Source organism: Bubalus bubalis, chromosome 3, assembly GCF_019923935.1.
Source record: "Bubalus bubalis isolate 160015118507 breed Murrah chromosome 3, NDDB_SH_1, whole genome shotgun sequence".
NCBI classification, from domain to species: Eukaryota; Metazoa; Chordata; class Mammalia; order Artiodactyla; family Bovidae; genus Bubalus; species Bubalus bubalis.
The window spans coordinates 29258641-29284193 of NC_059159.1; the positions used below are offsets into that span (position 1 = coordinate 29258641).

The 25553-nt window shown below is 43.1% G+C and overlaps 1 protein-coding gene across 11 annotated transcripts in view; it reads right to left on the reverse strand.

Annotated features, from left to right (window-relative positions):
* Positions 1-25553, reverse strand: part of ULK2 (unc-51 like autophagy activating kinase 2) — a 58843-nt gene that overhangs the window by 6337 nt on the left and 26953 nt on the right. For 5 of the 11 annotated variants that reach the window (XM_025280497.3, XM_025280496.3, XM_025280504.3 and 2 more), the window contains 10 exons: positions 24854-25025; positions 14915-14975; positions 11406-11543; positions 10283-10428; positions 8555-8635; positions 6743-7029; positions 5699-5886; positions 5190-5293; positions 2618-2767; positions 1274-1482 (listed from right to left, as the gene is read on the reverse strand). In XM_025280497.3, coding sequence (XP_025136282.2) covers positions 1274-1482; positions 2618-2767; positions 5190-5293; positions 5699-5886; positions 6743-7029; positions 8555-8635; positions 10283-10428; positions 11406-11543; positions 14915-14975; positions 24854-25025 — 1536 coding nt within the window. Of the gene's footprint in view, positions 1-1253; positions 1483-2617; positions 2768-5189; positions 5294-5698; positions 5887-6742; positions 7030-8554; positions 8636-10282; positions 10429-11405; positions 11544-14914; positions 14976-24853; positions 25026-25553 lie in introns of all 11 variants that reach the window. The other 6 variants (XR_003107879.3, XR_003107878.3, XM_025280501.3 and 3 more) reach the window with 5 other exon arrangements.

Consider the following 25553-nt stretch of genomic DNA (forward strand, 5'->3'; position numbering starts at 1 on the left):
CATAGACATAATAGCAATGCATTAAAAATTGGTATTCTAAAATTAATGCTGTTTTGAGATTTGTTTTTAGCTAGCAGTGTATTTTGAAATCTCAAATAAGACTAAGTTTTTCACTCTCCTTCCATGGTTAAAAGGGATGAAAACCAGTTTCCTTGAGACAGGAGAATAAACGAACCAACTTTTGAGAGTCTCCCTGCTCTGCAACAGCAAATTGGACTGTATGTTCCAACACTTACTAGAACATAATTTACATTATATATATTTTCAAAATTACAGCTTAAACTTACCACAGAATCACTACTAAGATTTTGCATGCAATATTTTATGAATTTTATGTGAGATACTTAATGCTCCTCCACACACAACAGAAATCCTAGGGGTCCAGCATGGACACTTAGTGCCTTCGATGGTCTGGAGAACAGGTCATTTTCATTTGAAGTGCAGGGTGATCTGCACTGACTGAGGTCAAATGCAGTCCACGGGAAGATGGCCTAGAGTCGATGCTGAGGAGTTAGCTGGCACAGGCTATGGAATCGTAACATTAACCTCTGTTCTGGATGTGTGCTCAGCATGCTGCACATTATGACCTGTTTTTCCCTGGAGAACAAGCTCCATGGAGGGACCTGACTGTCCAATCTGCTGGGAAGCTGTATTTCTCAGCGTTACTGACTCAGTTGGCATTATAATTTACTTTTTCAAGACCTAAGTTTAAGCATATCATTTTTATCTTGTAAGGTAAGGTAAGCTTTGAGAATAAAAAGTTATGGTTTTAGGGAAAAGATTATGTTTTAAAAGTCCTATAAGTAGTAAAAGGGCTTCCCTCGTAGCTTAGTCAGTAAAGAATCTGCCTGCAAGGCAGGAGACCCAGGTTCGATCCCTGGGTTGGGAAGATCTCCTGCAGAAGGGAATGGCAACCCACTCCAGTATTCTGGCCTGGAGAATCCCATGGACAGAGGCGCCTAGCAGGCTACAGTCCATGGGTTCTCAAGAGTCAGACACAACTTAGAGACTAAATCACTACCACCATAAGTAGGAAATAAACTTCAGATAAAAGCATTAAAAATACAAAATCTGTATGTGTCACTTCCTGTGAACCAAAGCTTGTTGTGAATGAGTGTCACTGTCAACATAATTCTAAAAACACACCACCAAGGTTTCAGATAGAAAAAGTCATGGGGAGAACCACTGGGACTTGCTCTCTGATTCTCCCCGCTCATTATCAATTCTCTCCTCACTGTAGCCTTAAAGGACACATCGTAGGGTCTCTTCCCACCTCCATCAGCGTTTCCTCTGGCAATTCGGGGGCTTCAAAGGTGACGAGCCCCTCCAGGCTGGGGGGTGAAGCACCACAAGGCACGTGTCTCAGGCTGGGGGCCGCCTCTGCTCCCGGAGGGGGAGACCCCGAGCACAGCCCAGGCGGGGAGCCCCCACACACGCGGCCACCGATGGAGCACAGAGAGCCCCCGGAGCCGCTAGAGCCCCCTGTGGAGAGAGGACATGGACAGCGCTCAGTGATTAGCACCCAGTGATCACCAGGCAGTATGGCAACCAGTAAGAGCAACCCCGCTCCCACCCCAGCCCAAGAACAGGCTCTGTCTTCCAACGCTCACCTTCATTCCTCAGCTGTAGGCATCCTTCACAGATTCATCACAGCTGCTTTTAAATTGTTTTAGACAAACTCTAGCATACGCCTCGGAGAAGGCAATGGCACCCCACTCCAGTACTCTTGCCTGGAAAATCCCATGGATGGAGGAGCCTGGTAGGTTGCAGTCCATGGGGTCACTAAGAGTCGGATACGACTGAGCGACTTCACTTTTCACTTTCATGCATTGGAGAAGGAAATGGCAACCCACTCCAGTGTTCTTGCCTGGAGAATCCCAGGGATTGGGGAGCCTGGTGGGCTGCCGTCTATGGAGTTGCACAGAGTCAAACACGACTGAAGCGACTTAGCAGCAGCAGCATACGCCTTTCTCCCCTGCTGCACCGCAGTCCTCAGGTGAGAAAACTCAGCCATAGGTGGTACATCACTAAAACCCTATCTAAGTGCTGATCTGGAGGCACTTACACCAGTTCTGATTTCTAATACCATGAACAACATTGTGATGAGATCTCACCTTCTTGTGAGTTATCTATGTGTGATAAATACTTTATAAGACCGTTTTGCTGTGAGTGGTCTCATAAACAGAATGCAGTTACCACAGGTCAAATATTACTATACACACTTCTACAGCTCTAAGAATCATCATGCTGTTTTCTAAAGCAGCCAAAAGTGAGCACACAGTTCCCACTAAGCCTCCACAGCACTGGGTTATACTATTTAAATGTTGGCTTAGTTAATAGGTATAAACTGTTATTTTCTTTCTCTCTTTTCTTCGGCCGCTCTGCATGGAGGGACCTTAGGTCCCTGACCAGGGATGGAACTGGTGCTTTCTAGAGTGGAAGGTGGACTCTGAACCACTGGGCCACCAGGGAAGTCCCCTCATTTACTTTTTATAACCCTTTAAAGTAAAGAAGATTGTTATATCCACGTCACTGGAAATTATTTCACACCATGAAGGCATTTTTCAGAACATGCACCCCAAACAAGAGCCCAAGGCAGAACTAAGTCAATCCTCACCTGAGGTGGTTCTTATCCGAAGGCCCGTGTGGGTACACGTGGTGGCTGCGGCCCTGTGTGGGGGAGACCCCACTGTGAACATCACAGCCCTAGAACTTGCTGCTGCTCCTATAGCGGGGGCCAGGGCAACACCACAGGCTCCTGCAGGGGCTGAAAGAAGAAGTTCACCACGAGTGCTATATTCCAGAGGGCAGGGTTACAGGGAGACTTCACTGTTACATTAGATTTTTGGTTTTTTACAATAAGCATTTATTACTTTTAAAAACAGAGAATTCAATTTAGAGCTCCATGAAAAATATTTTACAGTAATCTCTTCACAGCTGTGAATCTTCCTTTCACCAAAGCCTAGAAGTCAGTTTTCTGTGCACTTCTAAAATACGTGAACTGCAGTCACAGCTGAGAATAATTTGAAAATGTGGAAACTAAGAACTGGAAATAAAAATGTGAGGAAAAAAACCTGATTAAAAAATGGGCAGAGGACCTGAGAAGTTACTTTTCAAAAAAATATGGTCAATAGGTACATGAAAAGATGCTCAACATCACTAATCATCAGGGAAATGCAAGTAAAAATCACAGTGAGACACCACCTCATACCTGTCAGGATGGTCATCCTCAAAAAACCACAAATAACAAATGTTGGTGAGGATGTGGAGAAACTTAAGAGCTAAGCTGCCTTATAGCTTATAGTTTCTTAGAAGAAAATGCAGAGTTAGGCATGACATAGGTGTATCTAGGGAAACTCCAAGAAAAGGGAACAAAAGCAAAGACACCAGAGAAAAGTTTACCCTGCTACCTACAGCTACAGCAAACCCTACACACAGCCTCACTTGTGGCAAAAAATAAAAAAGACCTCACACTATTTGACTTGATTCTTTATATCTAGTATATCATGTCTGGCTTTCAACAAAAAATTAAAAGGCAAGCTCATCAACAGACAGGACGTGGCAGAGAGGAGAAATGAGTAATGTATCTGATGAGCTCATCAACAGACAGGACATGGTGGAGAAGAGAATCAGCTAGCCTGAAAGTACGTCAGTAGGAACTTCCAAAACTGGAAAGCAAAGAGAAACAAGAACCAAAAACAAAACCCCCAGAATGTCCAAGAACTGTGGGACAACCACAAAGGTATAATATACATGCAATGGGAATATCGGAAGGAAAAAGTAAGGAACGAAAGAAATACTTGAAGTATCAATAGTAAAGACCAAATAATTTCCCAAACAAATGCAGAATCAAACCACAGGTCCAGGAAGCCTCAAGAACACCAAGTGGTTAGAATTAAAAAAAAAAAATCTATTCCTAAGCACTTCATATTCAAACAGCAGAGAATCAAAGAAAAATTCCTGAAAAAAGTCAAACTGTGTGTGTGTAGGGGGTGGCGGGTGGGGTGGGGTGGGGAGAGAACATCTCATCTATTACATCAGAGGAACAAGGGTAAGACTTACACCAGATTCCTCTTTAGAAACCATGCCAGATGAGAGTGGAGTGAAAAGTGAAGTCCTGTTGTACAGAAACCACAAACCACACTCAAGATATTTACTGGTCTAGACATCCCCTGCTTTGGAGATTCACGGGAGAGTCAATAAAAGTATTATAGAGAAAACAAGAACAAAGATTACAACAGTGATTCTCAAATTTAAATGTGCCATAATAATCACATGTGGAGTTTGCTAGAGACACAGATTCCTAAAATCCATTTCCAGAAAGCTCAAGTGAACAAGTCTGGTTTAGAACATGGAACCAGCCCTTTGATTTCATTTTTTTGACAAGCAATCCAAAGTAATCTTGGTGTGGGCCCATGGACATAAAGATCTCTGGAACAACTGAAAGAGCCAGGGATCTCAGTGACCCATGGCTCTCTATAGGATAGGCCAGCTACATAAGAAATGCTGAAGAACACGTATGTGTTTAAGGTAACTTTGGCCAGTGTTATCCTACTGATAAAAAACAATCTTGGTCAGAACTCCTCCTAACTCATGGGTTGCTTATCATCCAGACACTGCACAAGTTGCTGTCTTGGCAGGCTCCTAAGAAACCAGATGATATGACAGAGGCTGGATGAAGAGATGTGGGTCAGCAGGTTCATGAACAGTCAACAGGAGTAGACAGGCAGAATGTTACCCTCACAGCCAAGCCAGAGACGCTCACGTTCTGACCCTTGGAACCCGTAAATACTTACATTACATGGCAAAGAGGAATTAAAGTTGCAGATGGAACTATGGTTGCTAATCAGCTGGTCTTAAAGAGATTATCCAGTGGGTCCAATGCAATCATAAGGGGCCTTCAAATGGATAGCAAGCAGGCAGAAGGTCTGAGTCTAGACTGGCCATGGCTGGCTTTCTAGATGGAAGGGGAGCAGGTGAGCCAAGGGGAGCAGGTGATCCCTAGAAGCTGGAAAGGCAAGGAATACAGTCTCCCCAGAGCTTCCAGAGTGAACACAGCCCTGCCCACACCTTAACTTCAGTCCAGTGAGACCTTGAGAACCGTAAACTAATATACTTGTGGTAATCTGTCACAGCAGCAACAGGAAACTAAGAAATCATGTGCCTAAAGGAAACCAGATTTTTCTTACCTGTATCCATTGGTCGTTCTGTATTTAAACTGTCCGTGCTGCCCTGATGTCTACCAAAAGGTGTTTTTACTTGTTGATCTGATAATTTCCCAGTACTGACGGACCTAAAAAGAAAAATTATAATGTAAATGTATACTTTTAAAAAATCTAGACATATCAATAACAAGGGTGACTTAAGCCAAGCCATAAAAGGGTTAATGCGAAGTCAAAGAACAAGGAGACAAAAATAGAGACCAAACAATTCAAGGCAGAGATTAACTTCATAACCAGAAAAACACAAGGTAGAAACAGACCCCTCAGGAAACTTAGGATGAGCTATGATTCACACAGGTGCAGGAAGCATCTTGGTTTTCTGAGATGCTACGTTTACACAGAGTCACTAACTGTACACAGTATCACTAACCACTGGCATAGAGCAGCTGCTAGTTTGCTCTGGTTGTTTTATCGTAGAAACAGAGGCACTGCTACAGTCTTCAAGTTTGAGGCTGGAAGGAAATGTCCTTGTTTACCTGCCAAACGCTGCCTTGACCTGATGCTCGGACTTCTGCCTCTCCCCTCCTTGTACCAGGACACAGTGAGTGCATTTCCTTGGGTTGTTCCCGTCTTTTGGCTGCCCCTCAGAAGGCCCATGACGAGTGGCTAAGGCGAGCAGGTTGGAAGATGCTTGCGTTTTGGGAATTTTGAAAGGAGCTGTGGTCTAAAGAAAAACACATAAGCAAATTACTCCAACATATGGAGTAATTCCATTCAGAGTCACCAGGCTCGTGGTGCAGAGGCTGGAGCAGAGACTCCGGACTGTGGAGGGCCTGGATTCAAATCTGGCCCCTCTACATCCAGTCTCTGTGACCCTGACCAGTTCATTTACACTAAGCCTGCTTCCTTTCTTCAGGGTAAACAGGATAATGAATGTAAAACATGCAGCAAGTAAAGGCCTTACACTCTGCCTGGCACACAGCAGGTGCTGATTAACTGTGGTTGTTCTCCCCCTGAATGCTTTCCACAAGTATCTGTTAGACTAGCTCATGACCTAGCTTTCTACTCCTGAGAGCTCAGTTAAGCTACTGCTAAACTGACTGCAGGGACCTTACGTTGACACTAGCTCCCTGTACAAGTGCACGCCCTAGACAGCAGCCCACCGAGTCAAGAGTGAGTAAGTTCCGGATCAGGCTTCCCTGACAGGCCTGGTGACCTTCCCGTCTCCTGGGGCCCTCCCACTATGCACCCCTTAAGACAAGACCCTCATAGAACTTGCCAGACCCTGCTCTTTGGTTTGGAATGACCCATCCAGCCTTAGGCCAGAACCCCACAGCACTCTACCCACAGACCTAACAGAGGCGTATGCCCAGGCCCTGTCTTTGTCTGTGCTCTGACTCAACTTCCCTGTGTGGCCCCTGGGTGCTTCTCCCGGGACCTGGGAGTAATCAACTTCCCTATTTCAATTTCTCTTGTGGTCTGCTACTGGATCCAACTGACCATCCAGAACACAGTGCCCCAGTTAAGAAATGTTCGTTTAGCAAAGTCATAACATCCACATGAGGGCTAAATAAACACACCTTAGTAGGAGAGCCAATGATGGTTGGTAATGGAGTTCTGAAGAACCAGTCTGAGCTCCGCGGGGAGGACCCGGTGTGCTTGGTCGGGGAGGTCCCAAGGCTGCCAGGCCGGCTGGGCTGGGGGGAGCAGCTGTAGCCAGCCCCGGCCTGGGATGGGCACACGGGGTCAGAGTGCTGTTTTCTGAGCTTCTGCTTGTTCTGGTAGATGTCGGTGAGGGTGGGGGCGCTCTGCAGTCTAGCGCCCAACAGGACAGGCTGTGGTGACTGGGCCTGCGGTACGGGAGAACCTGCCAAGGACACAGAGGCAACGTTAACCCAAACAGAACAAGCACAGAACAGAAAAGGGGAGTCAAGAAGACACCTCTTAAATGAGAATTCTAACGAATGTCTTGTTTTCCATGAGATATTCTAAAAATTGTTTACCTGGCAAGACACAATTTTTTGGCTCCTTTACAAAACAGTTGACAAAGGCATTGAGACAGAAGTTAATGACTGTGGGCTATCAGCTGTTTTTATCAACAGCAAGCACATAACTCAATTAATGCAATGTCTAATTACCAACGAAGAAAATTAAAGAGTAAATGGCTAAAGCTAATGAAGACAACACAAATCTACACTGAACAAGATGGTTTCTACTCTTTATGTGAAGACACACGTGTATGATCAATGAAATTATTCTCTGTTCTCATGTAGCAACTAAAAGAAACTCAAGCTAACCTAGAAAAAAACTCCTTATTCAAGTAAAGAATGTTGGCAAGAAAACTAGAAAGATAATATATTTTTCCTAGATTGTTTTTTTGTCTAAAAATAACAAGCATATATGGATATTTGTCAGTTTCATGAAATTCATTTGAAACCTAAAATATCCATCTTCTCTACAAACAGAATACTCATAGTCAGACTTCCTGCCTCTCAGGGGAACACTGGGAGACAAGGTCTCAAAGAATGGTTGGCTATGACCTGGGAACTCCCCTCCCAACCCTGCTGCTACTGATCTAATGTCCATAAGCCGGGAGCTCCAGTTACAAATTCCTTGGAGCTTCTTGCAAGCCAAACCACCACCACCAACGTTAAAGACATACAAACCTTCTTGGTGGCTGATAACCATTATCTTCCCCAAAACAGACACCAGTAAATACGAGATACTGCTGCTGACCACTCTTAGGTTAATCTCATCCTAAATCTAGTATTTTAGTTTTTAGACCCACATTCTGCCATACGTGTGTGTATACATATACACATGTACCAATAAACAGTGACAAAATGTTATGATCTGGAGAAAGTTATTTGAGCTCTATTTTTAAGGGAACATAAAATCTGCAACACTAAACCAAGAAAAGAGTTCTTTTCTAAGTAATGGAGCATTCCTTTAACTGCCCAGTGCCTCAAATGCACGTGTAAGATTTGACTTATCAGAGTGTGATTTACACATATCTTTTCAGACATATATATTTTATATAATAAAGCAAATAAACACCCACATTTCTTTTTTATATGATGCTAACTGGTAGCTCTTATTAAAACCAATATTAATCAAAGTAATGAAATTTCATTTTCTAGATTGATTTTCATTGTCTGTTTGACAACCAGAATTTAGCCAAGTCATTAATTCCTAAGACTTGGTTTCATGAAAGAATCACATGCCCAGGAGTCAACCAATCAGCAATGATGCACTAGAGGACATTAGACCAAGACAGGAGAGCACAGAAAATATCTCATATAAATCTATTGGTTTGCTAAGACTGGAAAAATCTAACTTGAATTCACTCACGACGGGACTTAAACTATGTACACTGTGTGGACATTGCCTACCTGATGAGTTCCTACTCCTGGATTCGTGGCCCTGAAGATGCCCACAGCAGCACTGACGGAACTGCTCAGGAATGGTGCCCACTGAGAGAAGGAAAGGGGAAAGGATGCAGAAATGGCTCAGAACTAGTAAAGGATGGAACAGGCAACAGGTGCACAGGCTGTATATTACAGCTGACAGAATTTAATTAGCAAAGATGTAGTTTAGCTTGTGCATGCTAAGTGGCCGGCATGCTGGGTGCTGGGCTCACTGAGAATAGAGCCCCACTGGGCCTGCCTGGAGAGCAGAGTCCCAGGAGAGAGCCAGGCACACCCTCAACATGCCTTCATGACAGAGAATGTGAAAAGCTGGTCCCGAGCATCCAGCCCGTGGAGCTGCCGGGGCCCAGTAGCTGGCCCTCTACCCACCATGTTCCTGCCAAGGTCACTCCCATGCTGCCCCAACTGTGACTGGATGGGTCACAGATCTGGATGGCATGGTGCCTGGGGATGCTCCTTCAGCCTGGGAGACGTCTCCTTAGGACTCACTACCTCAGAACTCCTGCCCACTCCTCCCCGCTCCCTCCCCCTTGGGGGTCAGGCCCATAGGTACTCTGAAGGGCACCTGCCGCCCCTGCTTCCTCCCTGATCTCCAGCAGGGTCTTCCCAGGCACTCTCTGGAACGTTCTCTGCATCTACCTCTGGGAAGCCAAACTAACCAGAGGGAGAGCCAGGGAAGGCTTCAGGGAGCTTCGGCAGACGAGAGACACGTGTCCACCAAAAAGAAGAGGCACTGACTTAAGTGCGGCTGGGCCTCGCCCCTGGAACCGGGAGAGCCTAAGGGTTACAGAGGGGATGAGGAAGAGCCATGGTTTTGTTTGAAGAATATTTTTCAGCTAAAAATAATTTCAAAACCATTGCAACAGGGCAAGTGCTGATGTAATCTTTTGACAAAGTGTCACTGGGGTCCTGTTCTGCGACCGGGGCCCCTGGGCATTGCCGCAGTCTCTCGCTCTCCCTCCTGCTGAGGCGTCTCCCCCTGCCTCTCAGTTTCCTCCAGCAGCTGTGATGGGGGGTGCGGCCCTCCTCTTGGAAGTGTCTGTGTATGCTGGCCCTCCCTGTCCTGCTGCCCCTACATTTCTGCTGGGTGGCTGTCTCTCAGACTCTGCAATCTCAGTTGCTCTGGCCTCTCCGATGTGTATTCTCAAGTTGGAGCATTTTCTCTGTCTCTCAGTTTTCCTGAAAATGTGGTCTGGGGTCTTTCTGTTAGGTTGGGATTTGCTGTTCTATGGCCTCCCAAGGTGTCCTGGGGGTGGTTTCCGAGCTCCCCCTGCTGCTGTACACCGTGACCGGGAGAGGGGGAGGAGCTACCGCCCCTGCCCCCCGTAGCAGGAGGGCCTCTGGTGGACACAGCCTGGCACAGTTATGTACACCACTGCCTTATAACCCTCTTAAATCCTAGCACCAAAGCAGGGCAGGAATTATATATGCTTTAACCTAGGGTATCTGATTTTGTGTTTAGAGATGCTTTTTATCCATAAGATCCATGGATACTATCATATTTCCAACAGTGCTCTGAATGGATTTACAGACCCTCAAGAAGCAGTCAGAGCAGTGGAGGGTTGGAGGGAGGGACAAGGCTCCCTATCAGCTGGGACTCAAGGCCACCAAGAGCTGGGCTCCTAAGGGAGGGTCCTGTCACAGGCGTCATCATGAAAAAGGAGGGAATCAACTGCCACGTATTCTCCTTACCCAGAGGGGAAGGCGAGTAAGGCCTGGAAGAGCCAGTGGAGAGTCTTCGTCCTATGGCTGGAACCGCATCTGCCGGCGCTGGGGAGCAAGATCCCGGACGGAGGAAGCCCAGAGGGCTGGTGTTAGACCTTCGTACCACTGCAGATCTGGGGAGAAAGACAATTACTCCCTCGCTGGCAGCTTCCAGGACTTTATTTCCGTCTTTTTTACTAAAGCTTCCAAACAGTATGCCATGCAGTAGATTTTTTAAAGTATGGAGCAAGTTGTATGGAACAGACATCAAGTGTGTGAAACTACAGAGTGAGGTCTCCCTCCCACCTTGGATCCCTCTACTTAATTTCCAACACTTCCTCAGTCCTACTCAAAAGGTTACTGCTATGTTCATTTCTAATGTATCCTTCCAGAGTTCCTTAATTCAAATATGAATGTATCATGCATGTGTGCATGCATGCCAAGTCACTTCAGTCGCTTCTGCTACCCCAAGGACTGTAGACTGCCAGACTCCTCTGTCCATGTGATTTTCCAGGCAAGAATACTAGAGTGGGTTGCCATGCCCTTCTCCAGGGGATCTTCCTGACCCAGGGATCAAACCCACATCTTTTGAGTCTCCTGCATTGGCGGCTGCTGCTGCTGCTGCTAAGTCACTTCAGTCGTGTCTGACTCTGTGCAACCCCATAGACAGCAGCCCACCAGGCTCCTCTGTCCTTGGGATTCTCCAGGCAAGAATACTGGAGTGGGTTGCCATTTCCTTCTCCAATGCATGTATGCGTGCTAAGTCGCTTCACTTGTGTCTGACACTGTGCGACCCCATGGACAGCAGCCCACCAGGCTCCTCTGTCCACGGAATTCTCTAGGCAAGAGTACTGGAGTGGGTTGCCATTTCCTTTTCCCCCTGCATTGGCAGGCGGGTTCTTTACCACTAGCACTGTATCACACCATATGAATTACCCGGCCAAGCTTAAACATCCACTACAAAAACATTCATCATTATTCAATTTCATACACCTCTAGCACACATCCACGTAAGAGAGTAGTCAGCTATGGAAAGTGACGAACCTTCAATAACAACAAGGACTTTAAAAGACAGGTGGAGGAACTGGGAAAGGGGCGAGTGCCCACCTACCGTGGAGAGCCATGTAGATTTGTGCTGGAGACAGCAGTGGAGGTGAGGTTCTGCTCTATGCGCTGGTAGTTCCTCACCTGCGTGGGGACGGGAATGGGGGCAGCTGCGCTGTGTGGGGACACGGAGGGCTGGCACTGCCTGCAGACATGAGTCATGGAAAAGGAAAGAAATCCAGTGAGACCAATCTCCTTTCACTTGACCCACTGGTGATATTGAGAGAAAATTCTAGAAGAAGCCAAGTGATCACATCTGAATGTGAATAAGAAATGATCTTAAATATATATATATATATAGCCGAAAACATCACACCTGTCATTTCAAGAAGTCTCCTGGTTTGCACACACACACTGAGGAGGAAGACTTGCAACAAGAAGGGGATACACACCCCTCTACAGCAACAGGAAGGGCCCACGGCCGGCCCACGGCAATACAGCTTCATCTGCTTACATTCTGTGACTTATTCCTTATGTGATCTAGAGGAAAAATACTTCTAGGAAACTATGCTGGGTAAAAGAACAGGAAATTCAAGAGCAGAGATGCCTGGAATGTTTACAAAAGTTATGAGTGTAGTAAGCGTTCTCAGGAACTGGAACTTTGATGAAGACTAAAAACATACTGTGTGACTCCAGCACACAACTCATGTGAGATCCACACTGTGCAGCACAGCTGGTTTCTTTCCTTGCTTTTCACAAATTCCGAAATGGCATGTCCTTACATGACTCAATTCAATCTACAACACACCTTGAAACATCATGGGTGACACTAGGCCTTAAGAATGAGTGATTTCATTCTTTTGCCTTTCCTTAATTCTGAAAAAGCAAAAAAATCTCCCACTTTTGCCTAGTTACAATATGAAAGAGATAAAGAGATGATATATTTAGTTATTTAAATAAAAATCAATGAAATTGATAAACCCTTGGTGATATTAACTAAACATAAAAGAGAAAAGACTCAAAACCATAAATGCAAGGTCATAACTAATGCCACCTTGAATATACAGATAAATGCTATAAATACACAAGCTACCAAGACTGGATCACGAAGAAAGAAAACCTGAATAGACCTATTACTAGTAACAAGACTAAACCACTAACTGCTGCTGCTGCTGCTAAGTCACTTCAGTCGTGTCCGACTCTGTGTGACCCCATAGACGGCAGCCCACCAGGCTCCTCCGTCCCTGGGATTCTCCAGGCAAGAATACTGGAGTGGGTTGCCATCTCCTTCTCCAATGCATGAAGGTGAAAAGTGAAAGCGAAGTAGCTCAGTCCTGTCCGACTCTGAGCAACCCCATGGACTGCAGCCTACCAGGCTCCTCCGTCCATGGGATTTTCCAGGCAAGAGTACTGGAGTGGGGTGCCATCACCTTCTCTGACCACTAACTGAAAACCTCCCAAAAGAGAAAAATCTGGGACCATATGGCTTCACTGGTGGATTCTATCAGTTAAAGACTTACCACACAACACTCAGACTCTTCCAAAAATTGAAGAGGGGGGAACACTTCCAAACTCATCCCATGAGTTCAGTATTACCCTAGTACAAAAGCCAGACACAGACACTATAGGAAAAGAAAACTACAGAATATCCCTGATGAAATTTGAAGTGAAAATCCTCAATAAAATACTAGCAAACCAAATTCAAGATCACATCAAAAGGATCAAACACAATGACCAAACAGGATTTCTAGTACACCATAATTAACAGAACAAAGGACAAAAACCACACAATAATCACAACTGATGAAGCATTTGTCAACATCCAACACCCTTTCATGACAAAAACTACTAAATAAAATAGGAATAGAAGGAAATTACCTCAACAATAATAAAGGTATATATGAAAAGCCCACAACTAACAACATATTCAATGGTGACAGACAGAAAGCTTTTCCTCTATGATCAGGGATGAGTTAAGAATGGCCTCTTTCAACAATTCTATTTATTGTAGAATTCCTAGCCAGAGCAATTAGGTAAGAAAATAAAAGACATTCAAACTGGAAAGAAAGAAATAAAATTATCTCTTCACAGACAGCATGATCGTAAATGTAGAAAACTAAAGATTTTACATGCAAGGAAAAAAAAAGACATCAGAACTAGTAAACTCAGCAAAGTTGCAATGTATAAAATCAACACACAGAAAAATCAGTTGTATTTTCCATATATTAACAACAAATAATCCAGAAAGGAAATTAAGAAAACAATCTCACTGATGCTAGTATCAAAAAGAATAGAATTTGAGAAATAAGTCTAACCAAGGAGATGAAAGACTTGCATGATGAAAACTACAAAACACTGTTAAATGTAATTAAAGAAGACACCTCATATTCATGGATTGGAAAACTTAATATTAAGATGTTAACAGTAATACCTAAAGTGTTTTATACAGATTAGTGCTATTCCTATCAAAATCCCAATGGCTATTTTTATATAAATAGAAAAAAAATCTATCCTAAAATTCATATGGACTCTGCATGGACCCTGAACAGTCAGAATAATCATGGAAAATAATAAAATTGGACGTCTCAGTCTGCTTTTTATTTATTTATAATTTTTGCTGTGTCACATGGGCTTGACAGAGAAAGCAATGGCAACCCACTCTGGTACACTTGCCTGGAAAATCCCATGGACAGAGGAGCCTGGTAGGCTGCAGTCCATGGGGTCGCTAAGAGTCAGACATGACTGAGCGACTTCACTTTCACTTTTCACTTTCATGCACTGGAGAAAGAAATGGCAACCCACTCCAGTGTTCTTGCCTGGAGAAATCCAGGGACGGGGGAGCCTGGTGGGCTGCCATCGATGGGGTCGCACAGAGTTGGACCCGACTGAAGCAACTTAGCAGCAGCAGCAGCATGGGCTTGAGGGATCTTAGTTCCCAAATCAGGGATTGAACCCAAGTCCATGGCACTGAAAGTGCCAAGTCCTAACCACTAAACCACCAGGGAATTCTGAGAGATTGCATACTTCTTGATTTCAAAACATACTACAAAGTTACAGTAGTCAAAACAGTGTGCCACTGGCATAAAGACAGACCTACAGACCAGTTGAGTAGAACAGAGAACTCAGAAACAAACTCTTGCGTTTATAAATAAGTAATCTTTGACAAGAGTGCCAACATCATTCAATGGAGAAAGGTCAGTCTCTTCAGCAAATAGTGCTAGGAAAACTAGATATCCACCAGCCAAAATTGAAACTAGACCCTTCTTTTATGCCACATACAAAAACCACCTAAAAACACAACATAATGTATAACCATATGTCCGTGTGGAGACCATATATGGAGACCTATTGTAAAACACTGTGAATATACTTAATGCTGTTTTTGAACTCAAACTGAAAAATGGTTAAGACAGCAAATTCTCATATGTTTTTTTACTACAATTTTAAAAAATGTTTAAAGAAAGAAACCATTGTGAAACAAAATAAATTTTAGAATCAAGAATATAGAGTTCTGTAACTTTACTCACACACACAAAAAATATGAAAAAGTGTTTAGTGAAACACATGCAAACATACCCTCCAAACACCAAGAACTCATTAGAAGCACGTCTTCCAGCAGTTCCCACTGGCATATCATCTGAAGAAAAAAAGAGAAAAACACAATCAGTTTTGCTAAACCACCAGCTTAAAGTGTTGATTGTTTCAACTTGACTATTAGGAAACAATTTGATCACAATACAAATTTACCATTTGCTTATGTTTTGATTTTGCAACAATAAGCTAGTAGGGAACACTGCACCCAGCTGAACTCACAGGCTGCCAACATCACCTTTTTTCAAGGTAAACTGTCATGCTTATTGCCACAAGTATGTATTTCTCCACCATTTAATACGTGCAAAATCCGTACTACTGTTTTTACCATGTTCCATTTCACATGTCACTGACAAAGGTTTTGGGTGTTGTTCTCCTAACCCCAATTTGCCATAAACACTGCGGGCTTTACTACTTTGCAGAGTGTGGTGACTTAAGAACATGTGTGTCACCTTCTAGTACAGCTGCCTGCACCCCGAGTCCAGTTCACTTTAACGCTGGAGCATCCCCACTCCTGCGTGACACTCTCCTGGGTCTTGCATGGGTGGCTGAACAAGATGTCATGAAGCTGGACCTCTTGGACAAAGATGCCACAGGCAGTCTTCATGCTCACACATCACCCATCTATGGGAACAGAGTGCAGCTCAGAACACAGGGTCTCTCATCCCTTACCACCTCTACACCCATCAGATCCCATTGCCCTGTGTGACCTTTACATGGCTGCAAAGGTATAATTCATATGTGCTGATGTGAAATAGCAGTGTTGACTAATAATATAAATTTTTAAAAATAAAATAAACTATGGTAACCTCAAAATACTCAAAAAGGAAAAAAATAATCACAAACCTCCCTTTGAACGGCCCTACATGGAACCGAGGAATACCAATACATTTATTTCTGTCCCTGCTCTCATGAAGCTTACACTAGTAGTGAAAAAGGTTAACAGCAGCAGGGAGTGATAAGATGTACAACAGGAAAATAAGTCAGGGTAAGGGGATAAAGGGAGGGCCACAAAGAAGTCAGCTTTAAAGACAACAGTTGCCCAAGGGTAATGGAGAAAACAGGGCAGAGGGGACAGGGTTCGAAGCTGGAGTTCACCTCTTCATTTTGTAGCTTTGAGTTTGGAATCATATATCACTGTGAAACAAAACTAAGAAGAAAACAACAATCCCTAGAAATTAAAAATAAAACAAACTGATGGAACCTAATCATGTATCAGCTCGGTAACATAACCACCAGAGGGGAATCCTTTCAAGTAACTTTAAACTTGGAAATTTAATTGAACATCCCTAATGGCTGAGTCTTTGTTGAGGGATTTGAGCAGCTCCTCAAAAAGGAAGCTGTCTGTGACAATGACTCAGGCTGATGACCCAGTGTAGACTCACTGTCCATAAGATCCTCCACACACGAAGCTTTCAAATAACATCTTAATTGCTAATTCTAAATTATGAGCACATGACCAGCACCAAACATTCAAAGAAAGAATCTAAATGAAAACTAGACTCTAAAACAAACTGGAGGGAAAGAACTAAACATTTTACAGGGAAAAGCTTTAAAATGTATATAATTAAGTAAAGGGAATGGCAAACCACTTCAGTATTCTTGCCTTGAGAACCCCATGAACAGTATGAAAAGGCAAAATGATAGGATACTGAAAGAGAAACTCCCCAGGTCAGTAGGTGCCCAATATGCTACTGGAGATCAGTGGAGAAATAACTCCACAAAGAATGAAGGGATGGAGCCAAAGCAAAAAGAATACCCAGCTGTGGATGTGACTGGTGATAGAAGCAAGGTCCCATGCTGTAAACAGCAATATTGCATAGGAACCTGGAATGTCAGGTCCATGAATCAAGGCAAATTGGAAGTGGTCAAACAAGAGATGGCAAGAGTGAATGTCGACATTCTAGGAATCAGCGAACTGAAATGGACTGGAATGGGTGAATTTAACTCAGATGACCATTATATCTACTAAGCGGGCAGGAATCCCTCAGAAGAAATGGAGTGGCCATCATGGTCAACAAAAGAATCCGAAATGCAGTACTTGGATGCAATCTCAAAAATGACACAATGATCTCTGTTTGTTTCCAAGGCACACCATTCAATATCACAGTAATCCAAGTCTATGCCCCAACGAGTAACGCTGAAGAAGCTGAAGTTGAATGGTTCTATAAAGACCTACAAGACCTTTTAGAACTAACACCCAAAAAAGATGTCCTTTTCATTATAGGGGACTGGAATGCAAAAGTAGGAAGTCAAGAAACACCTGGAGTAACAGGCAAATTTGGCCTTGGAATACGGAATGAAGCAGGGCAAAGACTAATAGAGTTTTGCCAAGAAAATGCACTGGTCATAACAAACACCCTCTTCCAACAACACAAGAGAAGACTCTATACATGGACATCACCAGATGGTCAACACCAAAATCAGATTGATTATATTCTTTGCAGCCAAAGATGGAGAAGCTCTATACAGTCAGCAAAAACAAGACCAGGAGCTGACTATGGCTCAGACCATGAACTCCTTATTTCCAAATTCAGACTGAAATTGAAGAAAGTAGGGAAAACCACTAGACCATTCAGGTATGACCTAAATCAAATCCCTTATGATTATACAGTGGAAGTGAGAAACAGATTTAAGGGCCTAGATCTGATAGATAGAGTGCCTGATGCACTATGGAATGAGATTCGTGACACTGTACAGGAGACAGGGATCAAGACCATTCCCATGGAAAAGAAATGCAAAAAAGCAAAATGGCTGTCTGGGGAGGCCTTACAAATAGCTGCGAAAAGAAGAGAAGTGAAAAGCAAAGGAGAAAAGGAAAGATATAAACATCTGAATGCAGAGTTCCAAAGAATAGCAAGAAGAGATAAGAAAGCCTTCTTCAGCGATCAATGCAAAGAAATAGAGGAAAACAACAGAATGGGAAAGACTAGGGATCTCTTCAAGAAAATCAGAGATACCAAAGGAACATTTCATGCAAAGATGGGCTCAATAAAGGACAGAAATGGTATGGACCTAACAGAAGCAGAAGATATTAAGAAGAGATGGCAAGAATACACAGAAGAACTGTACAAAAAAGATCTTCATGACCCAGATAATCATGATGGTGTGATCACTGACCTAGAGCCAGACATCCTGGAATGTGAAGTCAAGTGGGCCTTAGAAAGCATCACTACGAACAAAGCTAGTGGAGGTGATGGAATTCCAGTTGAGCTATTCCAAATCCTGAAAGATGATGCTGTGAAAGTGCTGCACTCAATATGCCAGCAAATTTGGAAAACTCAGCAGTGGCCACAGGACTGGAAAAGGTCAGTTTTCATTCCAATCCCGAAGAAAGGCAATGCCAAAGAATGCTCAAACTACCACACAATTGCACTCATCTCACACGCTAATAAAGTAATGCTCAAAATTCTCTAAGCCAGGCTTCAGCAATATGTGAACCGTGAACTTCCTGATGTTCAAGCTGGTTTTAGAAAAGGCAGAGGAACCAGATATCAAATTGCCAACATCTGCTGGATCATGGAAAAAGCAAGAGAGTTCCAGAAAAGCATCTATTTCTGCTTTATTGACTATGCCAAAGCCTTTGACTGTGTGGATCACAATCAACTGTGGAAAATTCTGAAAGAGATGGGAATACCAGACCACCTGATCTGCCTCTTGAGAAATTTGTATGCAGGTCAGGAAGCAACAGTTAGAACTGGACATGGAACAACAGACTGGTTCCAAATAGGAAAAGGAGTTCGTCAAGGCTGTATATTGTCACCCTGTTTATTTAACTTATATGCAGAGTACATCATGAGAAACACTGGACTGGAAGAAACACAAGCTGGAATCAAGATTGAGGGAGAAATATCAATAACCAGTCATGCAGATGACACCACCCTTATGGCAGAAAGTGAAGAGGAACTCAAAAGCCTCTTGATGAAAGTGAAAGAGGAGAGTGAAAAAGTTGGCTTAAAGCTCAACATTCAGAAAACGAAGATCATGGCATCCGGTCTCATCACTTCATGGGAAATAGATGGGCAAACAGTGGAAACAGTGGCAGACTTTATTTTTCTGGGCTCCAAAATCACTGCAGATGGTGACTGCAGCCATGAAATTAAAAGACGCTTACTCCTTGGAAGGAAAGTTATGACCAACCTAGATAGCATATTCTAAAGCAGAGACATTACTTTGCCAACAAAGGTCCGTCTAGTCAAGGCTATGGTTTTTCCTGTGGTCATGTATGGATGTGAGAGTTGGACTGTGAAGAAGGCTGAGCGCCGAAGAATTGATGCTTTTGAACTGTGGTGTTGGAGAAGACTCTTGAGAGTCCTTTGGACTGCAAGGAGATCCAACCAGTCCATTCTGAAGGAGATCAGCCCTGGGATTTCTTTGGAAGGAATGATGCTAAAGCTGAAACTCCAGTACTTTGGCCACCTCATGCGAAGAGATGACTCACTGGAAAAGACTCTGATGCTGGGAGGGATTGGGGGCAAGAGGAGAAGGGGACGACAGAGGATGAGATGGCTGGATGGCATCACTGACTCGATGGACGTGAGTCTCAGTGATCTCTGGGTGTTGGTGATGGACAGGGAGGCCTGGCATGCTGCGATTCATGGGGTGGCAAAGAGTCGGACACGACTGAGCGACTGATCTGATCTGATCTGAAGTGTGTTCAGAGATAAAACAGTACATCTTGAAATAAGAATAACAATACTGAGAGGGAGATAAAAAGAAGTTCTAAAAACTGAAAAGATGAGAGCATAATAAGTGAAAAACCCAATAGAAGATTAATGAAATAAAATTCATATTTTATGGAAAGGCAAGAGAAATTTAAACAAAAGTTCTCTCTGCTCATTTGGGTCTCCTCCTTTCCTTTTAGTGGGTATTTTGCACCTGCATTAACCAGACCTCCTTAGGAAATAACCTTCCCTCTTAATCTTGTAAGGGGTCATCACAACAACCCACCACTGGCTTTTTACATGCAGACCTGGATTGTGTAGCTAGCAACATGTCATTTGATGTACAGCCCCCATATAATTGTGCTTTGACCTGTAACAAGTAGAACAGTCCTTATTAACTTTTCATCGATAAGAGAACATTAAGGAAACTTTCCTAAAAGTAGAGCAATACAACAAAAAGATGCAAAATCAGACAAAGAAGCTTAAGAAAATCACAAGTATGCTCAGGTATGTGTTACATTAGTACTGTTTAAGTTGTACAAATGTTTTAAATGTTTCCTTCAGAGACTTCCAGCTCCTGATTTCACATGTAAGGAGCTTGGAAGTCACCCTTCCATCCTGACAAGTGAAAACTCTTTTTGGCTCTAGAGTAGACAGGAGGACCCTGGGTGAAGAGATGTCCCCGAGACTGCAGAAACAGGCAAACACAGAGAGGACTGCCTTCCCTGAGAAGGGACTCATCAACCGAAAAGACTGTGGAAACCAGAGCCAGGGCAGGAAGACCTGAGTGAGAACTGACAACTTGCTGGACCCTTGGGGCAGACAGCTCTGAAAGCTGAAAACTTCAGGGAGATGCAGTCATAGGAGGAGCACAGGGCTGTCAGACTGACCTCTGAGAGCCCAGGCCGACTGCCAGAGTAAATGTGGAGAAAGATACTTTCCTTCCTGGAGCGGGGGAGGGGGCTTCTGTGGAACAAGGCCAGTCCTCAAGGGACACGTACTAACCCAAGTTCACCAACTGGGGCTGAACTCAGAGCCTCAATGACCTGGAGATGGGGAACCTCCAACTCCAGGCCCCTTCAGCCACCCTGTCCCACCTCAGACAAGAGAAGAAATGTGAAATAGCTCTGAAGTTCACAGACCAAAGGCTCAGGTTCCATGAAAGTGTGTGAAAGTCACTCAGTTATGTCCAATTCTACACTCCATGAAAGGCAGAGCCTTAACCACAGGGCTGCCTCCTCCTCACATCATTAACAACCACAGCTCTAATGGCCTGTGGACAGTGCTTACCTACCCAACCTCAGCCCTCGATACATCAGATGCAGCTATCTAGACACAAGTACAAGGCACATCAAAGGCAAAAAATACACTCTGAAGTGGCAGAGCATCAGAACCAGACACAGTGGGGATGCTGGGTTTCCCAGACCCGGAATTTAAAACGATGATGATAGGCACTGTGGCCCACCAGATTCCTATGTCCATGGCATTTCTCTGGCAAGAATACTGGAGGGGGCTGCCATTTCCTTCTCCAAATGATTAATATACTAAGGGCTCTAATGAAAAAAGCAGACAGCACATAAGAACACATGGGGAATATAAGCAGAGATGGAAATCCTAAGAAAGAACCAAGAAGAAATGCTAGAGATAAAAAACACTGTAACAGGAATGAAGAACATCTCTGGGAGGCTTATTAGTAGACTGGGCATGTTTGAAGAAACGATCTCTGAGCCAGAGGATTATTTCAACAAAATCCTTGAAAACCAAAAAAATAAAGACGTGGAAGAAAAAAAAAAGAACAGAATAACCAAAGTCTGTGGGACAACTACAAAAGGTGTAACATGTGCAGAATGGTGATTCCAGAAGGAGAAGAGAGAGAGGACCAGAAGGAACTATCTGAAACAATGAGAATTTCTGCAGATTAATGTCAGTCATCAAGCCCCAGATCCAGGAAGCTCAGAGAACACTTAGCAGGGTAAATGCCCCAAACAATTACACACTGGCGTGTCATTTGCAAATTCCAGAAAATCAAAAATAAAGAAAAAATTCTGAAAGAAGCCAGAGGAGAGAAACACCTACAGAGAAATAAAGATAGAACTGCACAGACTTCTCCAAAATCTCGCAAATCGAAAGAGAGTGGAATCAAATACTTAAGGTGTTGAGAGAAATAAATTACCAACTTAGGATTTCATACCCTGCAAAATTATTCTCCAAAATGAAGGAGAAATAAAGACTCTCAAGACAAGCAAAAATTGAGGGGACTTGTTGCCAGTAGATATGCCTTGCAAGAAGTTCTTTAGAAGAAAACTAATATAGATCAGAAAACTGAACCTACACAAAGTAAGGAAGAGCACCAAAGAAGTGAAATAAGTGAAAGTAAAACGAAAACTTTTATTTTGATTATTCTTAACTGATCTAATAGGTAACAGTTTGTTCAACAGCAATGACGTACTCAGTTATGTGTGCTTCCCTCCATGCCCTATGTGTGTGTGTGTGTGTGTGTGTGTGTGTGTGTGTGTGTGTGTGTGTGTGTGTATATGCTTGTGTATGCTTATATATAAGTGAAATTAATGACAACAAAGATACAGGGAGGAAGGAATTAGGGTTATTTTGTTATTATAAGATACCTACAATATTCATGAATGGTATGGTATATTTCAAAATGGATTAGTTAAACATGTATACTGCAAATCTAAGACAAACCAACCACTCAAAAAAATAAAAAGAAGCATAACTGATATGCCAAGAAAGGAAAGAAAATAGAACCTTAATAAATGGTCAATTAAAACCACAAAAGGTAGAAAAAGAGTAGAAGATAAACAGGAAGGCAGATCAAGGACAATAGAAAACAGTAATGAATGTGGTAGGCACTAATCCAGGTATATCATCAATAATCACTTTTAACATCAATGGTTGCACAGGTAAAAGACAGAGGTTTCCAAGAAGACATACGGGTGGCCAACAGGTACATGAAAAGATGCTCAACGTGGCTAATTATCAGAGAAACGCAAATCAAAACCACAATGAGGTAATCACCTCACGCCAGTCTGAAATGCTCCTATCACAAAGACTACACATCATAACGGAGAAGGCAATGGCAACTCACTCCAGTACTCTTGCCTGGAAAATTCCATGGATGGAGGGGCCTGGTAGGCTGCAGTCCATGGGGTTGCTAGGAGTCAGATACGACTGAGCAACTTCACTTTCACTTTTCACTTTCATGCACTGGAGAAGGAAATGGCAACCCCTGGAGAATCCCAGGGACGGGGAGCCTGGTGGGCTGCCGTCTATGGGGTCGCACAGAGTGGGATGCGACTGAAGCGACTTAGCAGCAGCAGCAGCACTCATCATAAATGCTGAGAGGGTGTGGGAGAAAGGAACCCTCCTACACTCTACACTGTAAAGATCCTGTCACTGAACACATCTTAGAGAATCAACACAATTCCAATCAAAATCCCCAAATGGCTTTTTTGTAGCATTTTCAAGTCAAAATTAAACTACATGGGGGGAAAGGGGCTGAGAATAGCCTGGGTGATTCCACAGAATTCTTGGGTGCCCCCTCACCTTCACCTCTGACCCCATATCACACACACACACAATGAAACAAATCCTTTATATAAGCCTGATAGGACAAGTCTGGGATTGCATATCAGTGAGAAAAGGACAGAACATTCAATAAATAATCCTGGGGTAACTGATAGAACCCTTATCATCTACACAAATTAGTTCCAGGTAAAGTTAAATATGGAAAAAATAATGAAAACCTCTAGAAGGCACCAGGGTACTACTGGGGCAGCATGATAGGACACTGCTGCTAGTGGCTATAGGCTACAAGTTGCTTGTACCAACATTTCACAGAGCTGAAGCTGTACATACCTACAGCCACCTGGAGAAAAGTTTGGCACAAGGACATCTGTTACCACACATTCTGAACAGTAAAAAGATGGAAATGATCCAAGTCACAATCAGTAGGGAGATGGATAAACTACGGTTCAGTTGTACTACTAATATAAAGTTCATAAGTTAAAATGAACTAGATACATACCTAGCTATATATGTAGATACACATCAAAAATAGGAATAAAAAAGCAAACCATAGAAACAACTATTCTATGTAACATTTACTTAAAACTGTTATATCACAAAAATACTATTTTTCTTAGATACAGGCATATTAGAATTATAATATAAATTAAGAAGAAGAATATATCTCTGGCAAGATTAGAATGAGGCCAGGTGCTCTGGCTGTACCTACAGCATTGTATACCTTTAAAAAGACATCTAAAACATCCATGGAAAATGGTGACATAAATAAAATTAGCATGGTGGACAATTTGAGTATCTGCTGTATTATTTGGTTTGAAATATTTCACAATTTAAAACTTTTCATTACTTTTTCAGTAGGATAAAACTACCCCACATGATGATTTTTAAAGGCAACTACTCCCAGCTCTCGGTGCTCTGGTCAGAACCTGCCACCTGCTATTACATGCTGTGCATGATTCCCCTGCCCCAGCCAAGCAGCCCTAAAGTGTGTCTGGTCTGAGGTCGCAGCCTTCATGACAGCTAGCAAAGGGCTAATGTAAGCAGCTATTAAATATGAATTTGACAAACATCCTGAGACCTCTTGACACAGACTTCTCCAGCTTCCTACATATGCACACAGTCAACCTGATACTAGTCAATCATTAAAGTCTTCAAGTTTCCAGCTCTTCTGATCCTACTCCTCTGCAACCAAACCCTGGTTCCTTCTTTTTTATGTGTCTAACTTCTCTTCTCGTAGGTCTCCCAGTGCCCTGCACTACTCCACAGAATCCTGGCTTGGATTCAGGCAGCCTGGATTCTGCTTCCTTTATAAAACATCCTTCCTGTGTGTTTATGAAGCTCATTCCTGAACTCTGGCCAGCATCTCCTGAAGCACAGCCAGACTGTTTATAAGACCCTTTGACTCTCAGATTTTTTCCAAAAGAGGTCTTTGTATCCTCTCCTTAAATTTAATTTCTCTCATTCTGCTGGCTTTGCCACTCCTTTCTGTTTGGATACAAACAGAAATTGAGGTCATTCCCTGCAAAGTTTTCATCTACCTTCAAAATCCAAGGTTACCGTCACAGGAACGTAAGCATCTAGTTCTGGGAATTCCATCAACTAAATAAAATGTCCATTTGGAAAGGTGTCCTACACACAAGCGCGTGACATAAAGGTTTAAAAATGCTAGTCTAGTAAATTCAGAAATACAATGTGTACAAGCAGAAAAGATTCTCACATGAGTGGTCTGACGAGATGTTGTGTGGAACCAAAACAAAGTCATCCGTGTCACAAGAAGAGTTCTTGCTACTAGTACTGGCAGAATCTTTGGACACCTGGAGATAGTTGGGAGGACCCAATGGTGGGGAGGATAAGTTTTCTTCCTGAATATGCTGCATATCTGGAAGGGACTAAAATTAACAACATAAAATTAAAAGTGGCCTCAATAAAATGCAAGTCAGAACAGCCATTAGACTAAGGAATATTTTTTTCATGAAAGTGGCACAGAGTTCAATTCCACTGAAGATTTTAAAAATCTCTTTGGAAAACCTTTCCCTTAGAGAAGCACAGTTTAAGGTGTGTTTGCATAACACCGTCTAAAATGTTTCCCAAAAGTGATACTTAAAATACATCACACCTCTTATCACGTGCACAGGTCTGCCTCCCCTGAAAGGTCTGCTGTGAATCTGTATCATGTCCCATCCCCACTTCAGCTCATGGCCTAGCAAAGCAGATACTCAATACCTGCTTACCTAATGACTAAAACAAAATGTCCAGGGACTTGAATGACATTCTGCACAGTTTTCAATCTCCAATGAAGAAAAATCATAAAAGGGAAAGCAAGAGACGATGTTATACAGAAAAGTAACTAAATCAGTAAGGATAACTGTATAAGCACAGGGAATTACTGACACTTCCAGAAAGAAAGATTTAGAAAG